General features: G+C 38.2%; 1 protein-coding gene across 4 annotated transcripts in view; it reads right to left on the bottom strand.

The window, feature by feature from the left end:
• Positions 1-19,708, bottom strand: part of CLSTN1 (calsyntenin 1) — an 84,666-nt gene that overhangs the window by 28,591 nt on the left and 36,367 nt on the right. For all 4 annotated transcript variants that reach the window (XM_074218507.1, XM_074218509.1, XM_074218508.1 and 1 more), the window contains exon 2: positions 12,779-12,901. In XM_074218507.1, coding sequence (XP_074074608.1) covers positions 12,779-12,901 — 123 coding nt within the window. The remainder of the gene's footprint in view (positions 1-12,778; positions 12,902-19,708) is intronic.

Here is a 19,708-nt window from a genome sequence, read left to right as displayed (position 1 = left end):
GTCACACAGCTAGGTAATTAAGTGTCTAAGGCCAAATTTGAACTCAGGTCCTCCTGACTCCAGGACCAGTGCTCTATCCACTGTGCCACCTAGCTGCCCCAATGTCATTTCATTCTTGAAGAGAATCAATGATATCAGGAAGATGATATCTTGACTTGAATGTGAATTGGATTTAAATGAGGCAGAGCTATGCAAAGACATCAGGCTCACTCTTTATCTTCCAGGATCACTAGAATCCAGTGAAAAGACATCAATCAGGATGTCTGGTGATTATCCCTCCTGGCTTCGTAATGGTCTACAAATTTAAAAGCACTTTCTATGTTATACAAGTCACCAATAAAAAAAATGTTACTCTCCTCTGAGGTTTTAGAATATTAAGGGAACAATAAAAAGATAGGTAGCATCTTATTTAGAGAACCAAAGAACAGGAGTGATTTGATGCAGGGTAAGGGGGACTGGAAGTAAATCAGATGATCACAGAAAGTCCAATAAGATCAGAGAACACAAAACTCCCTCCCAGATGCATTTTTCAAGCCTGGATATCTCTAACATAATGGATTACAGTTTATTCCTCAAGATGGATGACCTACCTGGCAGGAGAGAAACTACTAAGAAATAAAAAACATAGTCCTATAGTTACCATCTCAAAAAGGAGAACCTTGGAGGAGTGGCAAATGTCAGGGAGGCTCTGTCACTCCTTTGCTCTAGAGCCTTGGGTGGCTCCCCTTTGTCCCTAGAATTCACTCCTTTCTAAACTCTACAGTATAGCTTTACTCTTTGATTGTCCTCTTTATATTGTGTTTCAAAGTTTGCAAAGGGCTTTAAAAATATTAACTCATTTTATCCTCAGATGAGGAAACTGAAGCAAACAGAGACCTTGCCCAGATCCCTAACCAAAGTCATGTTATATCTAAACTCAGATCTTATTGATTCCAGATCCACTGCACTCCCTTCTTATATCTGATTCCCTTCCTTGTACTCTCTACAGATTCTGCAGTTTGCCTATGGTTTGTACTTACTCATCTGGGCACATATTTGTGTACAAGTTTGGACTAAGCCTGCTGTCCAGGGCCCTCTCCCAGCACAATCAGAGCCCTGGGGAGCTGACCAGGACACTCAGAAAGAAGGGCATGGGTGCCTGAACCTAGGCACCCTGCCTCCAAAACCAAGCCTCTTGGCCATTTGTAGGTAACAACCATGGGACAGAAAGCAAACATCATGACGTCAGGCTGGCTTTGCCCTTTTCTCTGCATCCAAGTTACGTGGTCAGGCCTGGAGCAGACAGTTAATAAATACTTGATGGGGTAACCCAGTTTGTTGTTATTGTTTTTAAATGTAATATATGAAGCAGCATGGGAGTGGAAAGTATGTTAGCTTTGCAACCTGGCATCCCACCTTAGCACTGTAAAGTATGCTTGGGTGAAGTAATCTCTCTGGCTTTCCTTATCTCTAAAATAAGAGGGTTGGATAAATGACCACCTAAACTTATTACCCTCTGTTAAAAAGCACAGATCCTGGGATGCTCTACTATAGATCTGCTTTCCAAACTGATGTGAATGACTACTCAGATTTTCTGATCAGTCAGTTCCAAATCCATAGGAGCATAAAAAATTTTATCAAATATTCTGCTAAAGTTCAGATAATTTCCAATTCTTACATTTTCCTGAATACAGATTTGCAAGTCATCAAAAAAAAAAGCTTAATCTAGCATAACTCAGTTCTCACAAAACCATATTGGTCCTTAATAATCACCACTCCCTTTTCTGGGGACCACTTTTCTGACCACTGCTTTCCATTGCCTTTCTTACCCATTTCAGGTGGTTTTGAGCTTCCACATTCTTGCCACACTCTTATCCTTGCCATGCTCCTGTATTTTACCTCCTTCCCTATTTCCTTCTTCTTTACAAATCTTGTAAAATCCATTCCAAGAAACTTTTAAGGATGGCTTATTTTGCCAAGCACTCCACTCAGCAGCAGGGATATCAAGACAAAATGAAAAACATCCCTGTTCTCATAGCAGGAGGTTATGTTGGCAATTCTAAGGGGTAGAATTGGGGGCCAGCAAGTGAGTCTCTCTGGCTCCCATGGACAGCACAGGAAGCAGAGCAACAAGTCTAGAAAGGCAGCCTGCATCCGGTGAGGGGCTGCAGTTGATCCTGAAGCCACCCAGTTTTCTGGAGCAGAAGAGTATATGTGGTCAAAGGCCTACTTTAAGAAGGTGACTCAGGCAGATCAAGCTAAAGCCCAAGCTGCCAGGTCAGCTCCCCAAGTACTAGGACTGATCTCTTTTTTCCCAGCACCATGTCTCAGAGCTTCCAACCTCTTCTAGGCCAACTTCCTCTACAGACTTTTTTTTTTTGGTTTTTGCTAGGCGATGGGATTAAGTGACTTGCCCAAGGCCACACAGCTAGGTAATTATTAAGTGTCTGAGACCAGATTTGAACCCAGGTCCTCCTGACTCCAGGGCTGGTCCTTTATCCACTGCGCCACCTAGCCGCCCCCCATCTACAGACTTTTAGTCTATGGGCTCCTGCCTAGTTTCTCTCAGAACCTCTCAAAATCCATTCACCCAAAATCTAGGTTAATATATCAAGTTGTCCCAGCCCTTAAACAAACAGTTTTCTATTATCAGGCATTGTGCTAAGAATCCAGAATATAAATATCAGGTTACAAACTGGTTCCAGTTCTCAAGGAAAATATATTTAAATGAGAAAAGTCAGAATGCAAGCAGCACAGCTGGAAAATGTCAAAGTAGAAGTTGGGTCTTGATTGGCTCCAAATTTAGAACTTCTACCATATCAACCCATCAATCTTCTCATTTATAGCCAAAAAAAATAAGATGGGGCAACTAGGTGGCACAGTGGATAGAGCACCAGCCCTGGAGTCAGAGGACCTGGGTTCAAATCTGGCCTCAGATACTTAATAATAGCCTGGCCGTGTGACCTTGGGCAAGTCACTTAACCCCTTAAATTAAAAAAAGAAAAGAAAATTAAGACAGAAGTTAAGCACTATACTCCAAAATTGGAAGCTAGACAGAGACAAAAACCAAGAAAAGAGTTCAGGTACCATGATTCCCAGCCTCCCGTTCAGCTTCAACTGTCTTCATCTCAATTCAGTGTTGTGACAGTTGGAAAAGAATATGGAATAAGCAAGCTTGAGATATTGTCCTTACCATTCCAAACAATTAAAACAATTCATCAAGGTATACCTGGAACTTCTTTAATTGCCCCTTCCCGTTCACAAACTTCTTGTCAAGGCAACTTGTAATCTCATAATATGCAATGTATAAGTTCAAGAATGCATTTACACTCATAATTAACAATTTTAGGATCAAAGGACAGAAGTAGAAGGACCCTTAGATGTAATGTAATTAAACTATTCCATATTTCAGATATACAATCTAAAGCTGAAGTTTTTTTAAGTAATTTTCCCAAGAAAAAATTGGAAGTAAAAAGAAGAGCTGATATTTAAACACATGTCATGTTAGCTAAGCAAGTTAACATTCAAATACTCCTGTAACTAGACTGAACATCTGCAAATATACTATATTCTAAAGAATTCAATTTTAACACCTCCACACAAGGCCTACAACTTTGGGCACTATGGTGCCCCCTAGCCGCTGTCCCAGGGTCTTGCACACAGTGCAGGTCTACACCTATCTGCGGGCTCAGTTAGCTAAGCTCTGGCCGGGGCGGTCAGGTTGAGCTGATACTTGACTAGAACTGTCCCAACACACCCTCTGGTCAGACCATTGCAGTCTTTACCTTCAAAGATTCCTCCTAATTCTTCTGATTCCGTTCAGGAGAGAGTCTCCATTAGATGGTTTTTCACACGGATAATTTCTCTTTTACCATCCCCATCCATGCTCATCTGACCCTGCCACCTTACTGCTAGAATGGGAGAAATAACCTTCCTCTGGCCTCCTCTTCCCTTTCATGTATTTCCCCAAAGACTCAAGCCTCTGCTGACCAGGGGATTTCAGAGGTCCCCCACCTAGGGCCAGACAGGACTTGAGAGGTTGAGCCCAGAGGTATCAAGCATTTGTATTCAGTTTGGTTTGGTCCTGAATTGGATTAAATTGTAACTGAGAAATAACTAACTAAATCACTATGACTATAGTTTTTCTAGATCAACAGTGCCCCAAGGGAACCTTCTATCAGCTTCTAGGTGGGTGACATCCCTCCTCCAGTCCTGTACCTCCCCACCCCACCTTCACACACAAGAAGACAGACCTATCAAGGTGAGTGACTGGTCCATGGACACAGATGAAGAAAGGGCAGGACTGGCCCCAGAACCTGGGTCCAGGGGCTCCCAATGCAGCTCCACATCCTGCTACCTCCCCACCCAATGTCCCGTGTAATCTGGCTCCCCCAGAACCTCCATTTCCCCCCTGTTTTCACAGGAGATTGATATTCCGATCCAACTGAACAACAAGCAGCATCTTGGTTTTGGGCTGACTGCCCTCTTCCACCCCCGGGCGCTCACAGACTCAGTGCCCCACTCTGGGGGAATGCAATTTGCACCTACAGGAACCTTTCCCTTCATTCCATACTTGGCTCTTGGATAAATTCTCCCCCCACCCTCAGAACACCCTCTGTTAATCCATTCCTCCTACATCCTTCTTGTTCATGGCTAAACTGGAGAAAGAACAAGGGGTGCCTGCTCTTTCCCACCTTCTACTCTTTTCTTAAACCTCATCATTCATCTAAATCAGAAATCTCCATTCTCAGTGATTGAAGTGCCAAATCTAAAAGCTTTTCTGACTTCATCTTATTTATATCATGCTTCGAAGTTTGCAATGGGCTTTAAAAATATTATCTCATTTTATCCTCAGATGAGGAAACTGAGGCAAACAGGAAACCTAGGCAGCCACCTAGTGTCATGTTATATCTAAACTCAGATTTTACAGACTTCAGATTTAGTCTTGCTCTTGTCACTGCACTCCCTTCTTATACTTGATTTTCCTTGTCCTCTCAGCAGATTCTGCACTTTTTCCTGGCCTCCCCCCATTCCTGGAATGCCTTCTCTCTGCAGTCTCCTGATTTCCTTCAAGTCTCAGCTATGACTCCCACCTTTCACAAGAATTCTTTTCTGGTGCCCCTCAAGACCAGGTTCTTCTCTGAGATTATATCTCCAATTTAACATGGGGGGAGCTAGGGCAGGGATTTTTTTAAATATCTTTCGGGGTGGCTAGGTGGCACAATGGATAGAGCATTGGCTCTGGAGTCAGGAGTACTTGAGTTCAAATACGACCTCAGACATTTAATAATTACCTAGCTATAACATGGGGGCAATGATCAACCTTGATGGACTCGCTCATTCCATCAGTGCAACAATCTGGGACAATTTGGGACTCTCTGCAATGGAGACCATCTGTAACCAGAGAAAGAACTGTGGAGTTTGAACAAAGGCCAAGGACTATTAACTTTAATTTAGAAAAAAAAACTGCTATCTTATTGTCTGATCTTGCTGTCTCTTATACTTTATGTTTCTTCCTTAAGGATATGATTTCTCTCTCATCACATTCAAGTTGGATCAATGTATACCATGGAAAGAATGTAAAGACTGGCAAATTGCCTTTGGTGGGGGGTGGAGGGAGGGAAGATTAGGGGAAAAATTGTAAAACTCAAAATAAATAAAATCTTTAATAAAAATAAAAAGTAAAAAAAAAAATTAAACCCCACTGCCTTGCAAAAAAAACTTAAAAAAAATAAAAAATAAATATCTTTCCTTGTATTCCCAGAGCTTAATACAGTGACTGACACATAGGAGGTCTTTATTAAATTAAAAACTGGCTCTACTTCACTTGGGACTGAAGGTCCCATGCTTGATCCTCTGCTCTTTTTCTCCTTCTATACATTTCCCCTCAGAGATTCTATTCTTTATCTCAGAGCTTCAATTTTCACAACCTACCTTTCTATTCTATACTCCTTTCATGCAATACAAATTTCTTATTTTCAGCCACCTGTTTTGACATTTCAAACTCAATATGCCCAAACTATAACTTAGCTTACATGTTTTATCAAATCAGTTCCCATTCCTAACTTTACTGCTTGTCACTGTAGATTTGGCATTTTAGAGTTTTATCTCTGAGTAAAAAGGGAGATAAAGAAAGGTTCAGTTCAGGCACCCAATCAACTTCGTAAATCCTGCACCATGCCATTTGTGATGTCATCAATCTGCAATTTCATCACCAGTCTAGGCAAATCACTCCAATTCTCTGGCTTATATTTCCTTCCAAATGAAGGATGGAGAAGAGCTACCCTTGGAACTGGTCTATTATCTTTCATCATTTTTTAGCCTTTTCTAACTCTTTTTTCATAGAGTAATCTTGACAGTTCAGTAGCTCTATCTATAGTTTATTTGATTTGGGGGATAGGGAGCCTGGTGGTAATTAATCCATATTAAAGATCCTTCAACTGTTCACTTGTGGTATGAGCAGTCATGTTTATCCACAAGACCAATCCTGAAATCCACCTTCCTCTTGAGCAGACCATAAAGACTTCCTGGGCAGTGCTAGTGTTGCCAGTCATTTTATGGGTAGCACCAAGTTTGAAAGTTCAATGATCCAGCCTTCAATTAATAAAAGAGGAACTTCCTGAGCACTTGGGCATCTTGGCAAGAGAAGAGGATTCTTCTTGAGCTCATGCCAAGAAAAGGAGCAAGTGAAGAATATGGGTTACATTTCTATTCCACGAATAATTGTGATGTAATGACCAGCGAGAAGGATGGGAAGGAAACCCTCTCTGGCAGGCCCAAGTAGGTTTCCCAGCTTAGAAAGTCCAAACCATGGGGTAGAAAGATAAAGGGATGATTTTAAAGAGACTTATAAAACAGGATTATATAGCTTGATTACAGGCTACTATTAAGTATTTTATGTGGTGTTTACACTGTTTATGGGATTCTGAGTCTTTCAAGTTTTCTGCATTTTCTGCAAAATAGAGAAATAGGCAATCCCATAGCTGAGAAATGCTTTTGTTACTTTAAGTATTCATTTGCCCTCTTATGCAAAGACTTAGATGTGCATTGTGTGTGTGTGTGTGTGTGTGTGTGATGAGCTAAACAAAAAACAATTTTTTGGCAGTAGCTCTAAGACCTGATCTAGTCCATGTAAGCTCAGAATTCGGGGCCTTAGCAATGAGTTAAAAATCTAAAGCCAATATTCAATGTAATACGTACTTATAGATTTATAATAGCAGCCAAATTGCAACCTGCATTTTGTGACTTGCAGACAAGGCTGACAATCTACCTTTTCAACTCTGCCTCAAAATTAAGCCCTCTACTCCAGTCAAGCTAACTGTACAACATATTCTTGTATATCCCTATATCTCTTTACACTATTTCCATCAAGCAGGAATTTGCTTTCCAACTACGCAAAGTTCAGTTCAGATCATAAATCCCCTTTCATGGAATCTTTCCTGACCAGTTGAGCTTTTGTAATGTTAGTAAACTTTTTCAAGCTACTATTTCTCTTTCTATATATCCCTAAGGGCAGGAAATTATTATATTCTTATATAGTCTTATATTCTCTGTACTGCCCAAAATCTATATGGTATTCATTATTGACATGGTGATTGACCTTAAAGATCAGGGGTGGGGAAAGGGTGAAGAAAGTCTGAATCTGAGTTTAGCCATCATCTCCATGGAGGACCAGCACACAACTATATATCCAGCCCAAGTCTCTTCTCCAAGCTTCAGTCCTGTATCACCAATTGTTCTACAGACATCTTCAACTCATTACACTCCAAACTGAACTCATTACCTTTACTGATAAGCCCTTACTGTTTTTCTAAACATTTCTACTTCTGTCAAAGGCACCACAATCCCAATCTCCCAATGTAACCTTAGCATGAACCTCAACTTTTTAGTATCTCTCATTCCATATATCCATCCTATTAATTTTCAAACTTGACATTTCTATCATTACAACTTCTCTCACATCTGACCCCTTCTCTCTACTCAGGGTTACCATCTTGGTTCAGGCCTACATCACCTCTCCCTGGAATTGTTAACAGCTTCTTAACTGGTCTCCCTGACTCAAACCTCTCCTCTCCAATCTATCCTACACTGATGCAAAAGTAATTTTTCTTAAGTATTGATCTTAACCATGTCACTCCCTCTATGCAGACATCTCCAATAGCTTCCTACTGCTTCTAGAAAAAAAAAAATGAAAAATTTCTGTTGAGTTTTAAAATTCCTACCTGCCCTAGCCCCAGCATGTCTTTCTATTCATTAGGCAGGATTATCCCTCCTGTGCCTTTGCATTAAACATCCCAAATACTTAGAATACACTCCTTGCTTACCTCTGCTTCAGATTCCTTTTCTTCCTTAAATATAGCTCATGCCTGATTTTTGCAAGGACACAGTTGTTAGTACCCTCTTTCTCAAACTATCTTAGATTTAAATTTACCTACCTGGTAGCTATTTTATCTAAGCAGTTTATATGTATGCTATACATATTTTTATATATACTTTCTGTCTCTCTGATTAGAATGTAAGAATCTTTCATGTACAGATTATTTCATTCTTTGTACTTATATCCCCAGGGTCCAGCACAGTATCTGGCTCATAGTGGGCAATTACTAAATATTTGTTGACTGGCAGGGAGTTCCTGGTGTGGATGCTCCCTCCATCACTGGGGTTCTGAAGGGTACAGTTTTCAAGGGTTCTTCAGAAGGCATGGAGAAGTCTGGTGGCTTTCCAACAGTCACCCAGCCAACATCTATCAGACACAAGACCTGAACCTAGGTCTACCTAATTCAAGGACTGGCCCTCTATGCAAAAATAACCTTTTGACCTAGAAAACTATTCAGTCAAATATTAGATCCTTCTCTTCAGTAACTATTGCTAACAAGGTCAACACCTAAGTGACTTCTTTGGGGAGCACCTATTGTCTCTCGAGATGCCATTTCAGACTGCAATGAAGCTAAGCCCTACATCACACACCTCTTTCTGTAGCAGACTCTGGAGTAGATCAATGGCATCACCTATAACTTACACAAATCAAAGGGAAAAACAAAGATTACAGAAGGAAACAGTGTTGAGTTTAAGCAATTTCTAATATATTTTATCTGAATCTAATAAAGTTTCCTACATTTGTGCCTATATATTACAACATAAGCTATTAATCAATTCTGCAAAACTGTCAAATTCTCAAGCCTAGGCTATAAAAGGAAAAGAATATTGGCAGACCCCAAATACTTCTTAATAACCAAGAGAGAAAAAGCTTTTTAATCAACTTACAAAGATGTTTTTACTGATTTCCAAGTCGGATTTAAGCCATACAGGTCATAGAATTCACCCAATTTAAAGATCACTAACAACACTTGTGCCATAGCTTATCTACTTATGGGATCTACAAGTCATGTTCTTTTTTTACTTCCTTGTTCATGAAGAGTAGTGTTTTGATAGTAGTTTGAAATGTCCTCAAAACTTAAAAATCACAGTTAACCAATCATTATAATGAAACATTAAATCAAACAGCTTACTATTTTGATGTGATTTCTCTGTAATAGAAAGAGTAACTGGACAGGAAGCCATCAGTCAAAAGAATAAACTGTTAACTAAATTTGAAACACAGGCAGCTCTGGACAAATGAAAGCCTGCAAGCTAGACACAATAAGTTATAATCTGTGATTTGGCAGTAAAATAAATCAGAAGACCACTACGTCACCTCATCTGACTAGTTTTTGTTTTTCAGAGCACAGATAGAATCCAGGTAAACAAGGGGCATGAAAGGTCAGCTATTTAATACAATATCAATCTACCCCCACCCCAACCACATTTAATTTATATTTTAATTCATTATGTTTTTAAGTTGTGTTGATGGCAGGAGTTCATTAAAAACCTGTGCTGCTAATTCAGGCCAGAGGAGAATGTGCATCCTCAGCCAAGAGAAGTTCCTAAGAAAGACGAGTAAACTAACTGACTCTAAAAGCTCTTTGTTACTGTGACCAAATTTTAACCAATATCCTCCTAAACTTCTCCCACTTAACCACCCACACCAACTAATGCTACTGGACAACTGACTTTGTTCTTTGCTTTTAATAGATTAGAAAAAAAGGAGGTGGCAGTGAGAGAACAGATTATTTGGTATAAAGAATCTGTTGTATTCTACTTATAAAAAGACAAATAAAGTTTATCTCTTGGTTCTGTCCCAAGAAATGGATCACATGGTTTGGTCATTAAGGCTGCTCATTGCCCAAGGTAAGTATTTAATTCATGAAAAATTAAAAAAAAAATAAATTGGTAACTGGGTTACTACTTAGGTTGTAAAAAAAAAAAAACATATCCATAATAAAATGTTTGTACTTTTTCAAGAAACTTTTCGATTATTTATGCCTCTCTGTCTCCAATCACTAACAGTACTTGGCACATATATATCTGTTGAAATAAATCCTTGGTATTATCAACTACAATATGGAAAGAAATAAACTTTAATAATACTGAATTAGACACAATGCCCAAAATCAGACCATAGATTTAAATAACTCCTTAAAGACAATGCTACACTCAATGCTAAGTAAATAGATGATGTCGAGCTGCTGCTCTGGTAAATGTGGACATTTTCTCCCTTGTTATTAAAATCAAAAATTCCTTTCTGTATTCTTCCCCTCTCATCAAAATTACAAGACAGTTTAAAGCAATAAAATTTTACAACATTCTGAGTATCAAATTAAAGTCATTTCTGGTGGCAAACCTTAAATTCTATTATAATATGCAACAAAGTTAATCAGATCATGAAAAGAGGGTATTGTTTCATTAAGGAAAATTTATTTCTCAAACCTTATTCCATCTTTCCTCCTCTCTCTACCCCCAAATAAAACCAAATTGATTATGAACATCATTTTGCTCAAAGCATGCTCGGGCATTCTGACTGGGCCATTTTCAAAATGGCTACTTAGAAAAACTGTCCCTGGTTTCCCTTAATTTACCCCTGGAAAAATGATGGTATTATTGGTATTATTAAGGTAAAATAGAAAAGATGGGAAAAGATTGTTTATTCTGGAATTAAGTGACTGAAATTAACTCACTGGATTTAATTGTGTATTACAATTTTTTAAAATGGGAATATTAAGTTACACTATATGTCGATCAAGAAAGCTTTTTATTTCAGCCTTATTTTTAATTATACCACAAATAATACATGACATATGATTATGTGTTTGGAAGGAAATTTTAAAAATCTTTTCATAAAAATCTTTACCAATCACTAATTTAGAGCTAGAAAGTATCTTAGAGACCATCTAATCCACTGAGGCTCAAAAGAGATAAAATAATCTGTCTGTTATTGACCAAGAAGTAAATAGGCTCAGCTGGGATTTTAAACTTGCTTGTCCTCTGACTACAGGATCAACGTTCTATTCACTATTCCCATGGGGTCAGTAGAAACAATGAAGGGAAGGGGAAGGGCTTGGTGTTACTAATTTACTCCCCATATGGTACATATCAACAAACAGTTCCTTAAGCTACTGGTGGTCATCCATTTCTACCCAGCATTGCACACTGGATGTGTTATGTCTATCCGTCTCATAAATACAAGCAGCGCCTGTATTACATAATTTAGTCAACAGTGAACACTAAACACATAGGGACTTTATTGAAAAATATGCTATGGAGACATACACACAGAGCATTTAGTCTAAATGTTTAATGTGCACAGAGGAAATGAATATGGCATGCTAAAAATAACTGTAAACCTAGCGAGATCTGTAAACAATTTTCTTAGAGAAATTTCATAAAATTCACATATTTACAGAGTATTTCATCTATTGTTCATCTAATTCAAATAATTTTTTCTTTCTCCATACCCAACCTTTCCATCTGAACCTCCCCTCTCCCCAACTAGCAAAAAAAATGATGGTATGACTGACTTCACCACTGATTCTAAACAGCCCAAGCTAATTTCCAGACTACTTTTCTGAAAACATGATTTGGTATGTTAGCCAAAGACAAACAACTGATTATTGGAAAATTAATGTAAGTCATTTCATACCCAATATCAACTGAAATAATAAATTATCTACAGTAAGCTTTAAAATAAAGATTTTTTTATCCAAAAATTGCCCCAAAACTGGTAACAAATATTTTGAAAAAAATCTCAAAATGTCAAATTCAAAAATGTGATGTAAATGAATATAGTTAACCATTCCATTATTCCATCTGTTCAGGAAAAAAAAGGACTGCACAATTAACACTAGTGCACAACAGTCTGTTTTTCCATCCCCTTCCAAATAACTAAACAAAATGGGAACAGACTGAGTTTAAGAACTTCTAAATCTTGGTGAGATTATATGATAAAAAGAAATCCCCAAAGCAGATATAGAGAATTTATTTATTGTTTCCACAAAGTCATTATATCAAGAAATTAAAAGTAAGGAAGAAAACAGAAAACTTAAGATGAAAATGGTGATACTACAAATAATTTGCTCAAAGATTTTTTCCCCCCAGTTATCTGAACTTGGGGCTAAGTTTGAAAAAAAGTCATGAATAGTAATCACTGAAATGCTACTGTCTCCACATCCATAGTGTGATCACTGTCACATTTGATAGCTGTCACAATCAAAGAAAATCCATAATAAAGATCAGCCTGCTTTACAGATAATTGCTAAACTAAACAAGAAAAAAAAATCTGGAACCTAAAGTCAGAAGCTAAAATTGCTGGCAAAATATTTTCAGAAAAGGTCAGAAAAGGAGATAATTATACAAAACACAGATCATACAAACTGTCTCCTACCCAATTCTATTCTTTAAAACAAAACAAAAATCACTCTCATACCTGCAAAGCGCAGAGGTGCATCTTTATCCAGGGCAATCAATGGAGGATCCAAGAGGACTATGTTGTCATTTTCTGTGACTATACCATGATATGTTGTTTCAATCCATGGTTTGTGCTTGTTAACTGTTTTTTTAAAAAAAGAAAAAGACAAAGAAAGGGGGGGGGAAGAATTACAAGGTTAGGAATATTATTTTATCTTCTGAAGAATGAGCAATACATTTTCAGACTGAACCAGTATGCTGAATCATTTTTGCTTATTTGTTGTATGAAGGGGCTTGTAATTTTACAGATCAAAGAAATTTTCATTTTAAAATACACAAAAGATTATTTAATCTCATAACTATTTAATATAAAATGCATTCATTTAGATGACCTATCCATTATGCAGTACTGCCTTAAATCTTAGGAAATACTAAGATTCTCAATTTGATAGTTGACATCTTTGCTCTAAGGACACTGTTCCAGATACTGGCCATTCCTTATGATGAACACTAGCCTTTGCTTCATATTTGTCTTGTTTTTCCTTATACAACTTCCCCATTTCCTTTCCTAGATCATCTCCTCCCCCCTTTATCAATACCTCTATTTCCTTCCCACGTACCCACAATTCAATTCAACAAAACTTTACTAAGCTATTAGTACATTATAGGAGTTAAGAGTTTAGATACGGAAATCCTTCTATTAATTTGTAACTACTATACATATTTAAATAACCATAATACAAATTAAACATGATAAAGGCATAAACACAAAGTATTATATAAAGTAAAAACTCTTTTCTGAATGGAAGTATTAGGGAGTTCCATGGAGGAAATGACATTTGAATTTCAACAGTCCAAGTCCAGATATGAAAACAGAGTAAATTAGGAAGACTGGACATACTATGAGCTAAGGTAAGTGGGGGTAAGTTCAGATCTATGTGGAAAATGAAACGCAGGTCATCCTGAAACTACAGTAAGGATCATGTGAAAAAAGACTGCAAACATATCTTCCACAGAAACAGATTGAGGAAAGTCTTCATATCAGACTATAAAGCTTGGACTTGATTGTTTAGGCAGGGGAACCATTAAGGAGTTTGTGCAAAGGAATAACACAAATAGATGAAGGGAAAACCTGGCAAGAGCATAAAGGAAGGATGAGAGCCACTAGAGACCAGGACATCTGCTAGGAGGAAAGGAGAGTCAGGCTGAGGGTGGTCGTTATGGAAAGAGAAAGGATAAATGAAAGGAAGACAGAAGAGGTAAAATTGACAACCCTAAGCAAACAGATTGGATAAGGGAGAGGGAAAAAAGAAGCCAAGAGAATGGGTGCACCCCTGAGTGAACAGGGAAATCAGAAGGCCTGCACTTTGAGGAGAAGGTTCAAGTTCAATGTAGGAAGTGCTAAGCTTGAGCTACAACCAATATGCAACCGGAAATGTGCAAAATGAGCAGCCTGAGGTGGTCCAGATCGGAGGAAGGACCGCTGTCCGCCTGATTGGTCCTGCCTTTGATGTTCACTGGGAGTTCTGAGCCACAGCAGCTCTCTAAAATGGACAAAACTGCTCCAGGTGACTACAATGGGACAGACTTCTCTCCAACCCTAAGATTTCTAAATATAACAGAGCTTCTTCCACTCTAATCAGTCGTTGAGTGTGATGATATGGATGAATCTTCATGAAAAAAAGTCACTGTGATTTAGGGGTAGGGCTATTCAAAATGGAAGCATCAGTGTCAGTGGCCAACATCAGAGGACACAACTAATAACTGTAAGTGTGAGTTTCAGAAAGGAAGAACTGGGGTTAGATGAAGCTCATCCAAAAAGCAATAGGCTCCCATATATCAAAGGCCTCCAAAAGAAGCCGCTGACCCAACACTCAGGATGCCTTTAAGGTGGGGTAAGCATGTGGAGCCTCCCTAGGACCCCCGCAGCATCTGAATCCAAGATTTTGGGGTACTCTCTCAATGAGGCTTTAATGATGGGTGAGAGAACAGCCTGTTCTCAGGGTATGGAGATTAGTCAGGCAGCCAAAGTTTGGACTATATGTAGGGAATGGTATGAAGTAAATAGGTTAAAACCTGACTCAACTGACAATACAAATCTACTGAGGTTTGGGGGCTGACGAATGACTGGACAATCTTTGTAGATCTTTAAAAGATCAATAAATATAACTTAAGGAAGGAGAGAGCACCAAGGACTGAGTAGGAAGAGTGACTTGAACAAGAAAATCTAAAAGGCAAAGAATAGGTACCAGGGACAGCAGACAAGGTGACAAATGGAGGGTCAAGTTGGGAGAAGGATAATCAAGTCAGTTTGAAACAGAGGGAGCAAAGGGGATTTAGGGAACAACTTCAGGAAAAGTTTCCAGAAACCCAATCCTGGAAGGGCTTGGGAACAGACAGGATCAGACACCTGGTAACTATGTGGAAGACATAAGATAAAAAGGACAAGCCTGGGAAGAAGGGAACCAACTGGAAACTATTCCAAAGTCCCGAGAAAGGTAATTAAGGTTTGAACTAGGGGATGTGAGAGGAGTCATGAAGACAGAACCATTAAGAGCAACAATGACTCCAAGATTAAAAATGTAGTATTATTCTTTTTTTTCTTTAGTTTTTTTGCAAAGCAAATGGAGTTAAGTGGCTTGCCCAAGGCTACACAGCTAGGGCATTATTAAGTGTCTGAGACCGGATTTGAACTCAGGTACTCCTGACTCCAGGGCCGGTGCTTTATCCACTGCACCACCTAGCCGCCCCAAAAAATGTAGTGTTATTCTCAACAGAAATAAAGTATGGAAGAGAAGTGAGTTTGAGGGGAAGGCAACAATTATTATAAAGGATGAATTTGGAAGAGGGAGGAGGACAGGTCAGAAAGATGATTAGGAAGCCACTGCCAATATCCAGGTGAGCAGTAGATATTAAGGATCAATAATGGAATGATGGCAAGAGGAATGGAAAAGAATAAAAGGCAGTGTTCCCAAAACCACAAATGAAAACTTTTTAAATCCCCTGAGTAGTGATATTGAAACAAGACCAGCAGGGAAATTAATTCAATCTTCTATATGGGATACCCCTGGCATTCTCTCATATTGACAATATAAATAAAGAGATTATAAAGCTTTATATGAAATTAGACATCTATTATAGAGGGGATAAACCCAAATCATCAACAAAAATTCCCTTAGATCCATCTTTTCCCAATTATACTCCTTAAATGCTTCCCTCTCTAGAAGCTGCTCTTAATGTAAAGCACTGCAGAGAATTTAATAGAATAATGCTTAAAAATTAAACTTAAGGTAGTGATCTTGGGTAATCAAAGGATATGACAGCAAAAGTTCAAGTTAGAAAGTAGCAGCCAAGAAAAAAAGACTTATCTACTCTCAACAAAAAGCCTAACTTGGAAGTTAAGAAAATACACATCTGGACACCAGGTGATGATTCTTTTTTTCCAATCTAAGCAAGTCCTAGACTAAGGTATACAAAAAAAGGGAGGGCACAGAATCATAGACTTAGAGAGGGAAAGGACATTAGACATCCAGGTAGTATTGTAATAAAAAAGTGTTTTCATTAGACAGAAACAGTTTCACCAATATAAATGGCTGGAGCAATCAATAAATTATTGGTTACAATTAGACAAAAGAATAAAAAATAATTTTTGAGTCTAAGAAAAAAATCTTATGTTTCAACAGCATTTCCTAGTTTAAATGAACAGAAACAGCTAGCTTAATCATATCATTATTAGAGTTATTCAAAGCCATTCTGTATTTTAAGGTTCTTCCTCTTATACCTTTAATACTTGAAAAATTCGTGATTTCATACAAGTGGGTATTGCCTCTCTTCCCACCCAGAGCACAAACTCTCTTCAACTCAGACAGTCTCTAAGACTTACTGTAGTCAAAGAATTCATCACATCCTGACCAATCTCTCCAAATCTAACTCTGGTCCTCAGACAACAAGCTCATAATTACAGTCCATCACTAGGCCTATACTACAGAACAGTTTTCAATAAAAATTTGTAAACTGCATATAAAGTATAAAATGGAAGAACATTTCAATATTTATGTGCAGAAAAATAGCAAAAATCTGAGATTTGAATGGACAACCAATTTATCATCTCCCATCCAAAGGAATTTATATTGCTGAACAAAGCAAATAAGCCTGTTAATAAATATTTATTAAGCTCCTATGATAGGCCAGACACAGTGCTAAGTGCTGGGAATAAAGAGACAAATATAAACAAACAAGATATGTGTTAGAGAAGTAGAAGATAATTAGGAGAGGGAAGGTACTACTAGAATTAAGAGGGATTAGGAAAAGTTTCTTATAGACAACGAGATTTTAGTTAGGATTTAAAGGAAGTCAAGGAAGCCAGTAGGCAGAGAAGAGAAGGAAGATGGTTTCAGGAATGAGGAGACAGTCAGAGAAAACAACCAGAGCAAAGCAAGCTCCCTAATACCAAACCGAGACAATGTTTCTGTGACCTCCAAAAAGGTTCAAAGCAAAAAATTAAATATTACAGAGTCTAAAAGAAATAAAATTCACAGACTCGTTAATTCAAAATGACATTTTGCTTATTTCCAAACATTTTCAATTATTAGCACAACTATATCTAAAGTGCCCCCTAAACTGGCAGTAGATTAAAGGGATCTATCCAATTCTAAAGAAAGCATGAACTTTTCAATATTTAATGAGTGATATTAATATTTCATTATTCTCTTTGCATTATAAAACTTCAATAGACATTCTGGTCCTGGCATTTCTACTATAAGCTGAAAATAGAAATAAATCTAGATGACTGGCTGCAATTTTGGTGAAGATTTACAAAACTACAGAAGGAAACTCCTTCTAAGAAAGCTGCCTAAAAGGAAGCAGCTCTCTCCCTCTCCCAAATTCACACCAGCAAAATCCTGAAGTTTGCCAATGCTAATCAAGAAACTCCAAGGTGGAACAGAATAAATGACATCTTCCACCATAATTGCACAAAACGTCATGGAAAAGACCACGGTGCCAGCATGACCAGGGACAGGACAAAGGCAGAGTCTGCCAAAAGCAGAGGGTTCCCTTGAAAAAGCCCCATCGAGTTCTGCAACCTTGAAGGCCTCAGAGAGAAGCAAATGGGGCAGCTTAGAGCACCAGCCTGGCCCAGGGCTCGGATGTTCCTGCGATATGTCCCAGAAAAGACCCTAATGATCCAGTCAGTCTCTAAGATCCAGGGGACCTGGAGGTACCTAGAAAGTGGAAGTCTGCAAAAGATTCCAGAGCTCCCAGGGAAAAACCAAAAGGGTTCTCCCAACCACCAGCCCCCAAAGTGCAATCTGGACTGAATCTGGGGCCCTGGCACAAAGACTCAATTCCAAAACTAAGACAGATGAATATATCAAAGAAAATACCAATAAGCATCAAAAAATTACTGCAAATCTAATTCCATGAAAACTGCTAGTAGAGAATCAAAGAATAAAAAAGATTTCCCAAAAAGATTACATGAATATCTAAAAAAGGGGGGGAAAGAAAAGGAAGGAAGGAAGGAAGGAAGGAAGAAAGGAAGGAAGGAAGGAAGGAAAGAACTAGAAGAAGAGTTAAGTTTAGAAAGTGATCGATTTTACCCAAGTACATCAACTGCCTAAAAACCAGCACAGATCAAACAAAAACCAATGAGTCTCTGAGACAGCAAGAAATATTAGAACAAAATACAAAGAGTGAAAAATATTAAAGAAAATGTAAGATAAGTGATGTTAAAAAAAAACTGACCTGGTTTTGTTGGGTAAGGAAAGAGAATTTTAAAAATCACCAAACTCCCTAGAATTCAAGTTTGGTTTGCGCCCCCCCCCCCCCACGGAAAATGGCCTGGATGCTATAATTCAAAAACTAATAAATGAAAACAGTTCATTATCTAATAGAACCAGGGAGCAGAGTAACAAAGGAATACATTGATCATCTCTTGAAAGAAATGTCCAATGAATGTCCTAGTCAAAATCCAGAGTACTTTTTCAAAATGAAATATCCAGAAATGTTCAGAAAGCAGCCAAAATACAAAGAAACCACAGTCAGAATCACACAAAACTTAGCAGTTTCTACTTGAAACCAGAGACCATGACAAACAATATTCCAAAAGGCAAAAGAAATAGACTTATATTTAAGAATAATTGAACCTGCAAAGCTCAGATAACTATGCATGGGGGGAAATGGATTTATAATGGAATAGAGCACTTTCAAGCATTCCTAATCAAAAGACCAATGTTTAATAGGAATACCGAAATATAAATAAAAGACCAAAGAAACCTAGAAAGGTAAAGCTATTTGAGCAACCAGAAGGAGTTGTATGATATCATAGTGGTAGCATTCTAACGAGGGAGAAGAAACAAAACCTGAATGTATTTGCCTGAACTCTCCCAAATTCATTTCCAAACAACTATAAAGTAATGCCTCAAGATGAATTCTGGAGCATCATAAAGAAAGGCTGAAGCAATTTTCCAGCCTAAGGCAACTTAGGAAGTCAACAGGAAAGATGTGTCTCATTTGAGTAAAAGAGGAGCATAGTTCAGCGCAGGCAGCTTTTGGTCTGGTCAGCGGTAGACTGCATCCCTGCAAGCCAGTGGGAGGTTCCAAAAACCTGTACAAGTTAGAGGCGAGCTCCAGCTGCCTCCTGCAGGAGACCAGTCTCCAAATCAAAAGCCCTGACACAAGAAGCCCCCAAATGAGCAAAAACAAAAAGTCAAAAAATTAATCTAACCATAAGAATTATTGTGGTGACGGGGAAGATGAAAACACAAACCCAGAAGAAGATGACAAGGTTAAACATCTACATGCAAAACCTCAAAGAAAAATGTGAATTAGTCTCAGGACCAAAAGGAACCTCTGGAAAAAAACCTCAAAAAGGATTTTTAAAATCAAATTAAGAGAGGTAAGAAGAAAAATTGTGAAAAGAAATGAGAGTGATACAAGAGAATCAAGAAAA

The sequence above is a fragment of the Macrotis lagotis genome, chromosome 1, assembly GCF_037893015.1.
Source record: "Macrotis lagotis isolate mMagLag1 chromosome 1, bilby.v1.9.chrom.fasta, whole genome shotgun sequence".
Taxonomy (NCBI): Eukaryota; Metazoa; Chordata; class Mammalia; order Peramelemorphia; family Peramelidae; genus Macrotis; species Macrotis lagotis.
This window is presented reverse-complemented; position numbering and strand designations above follow the sequence as displayed.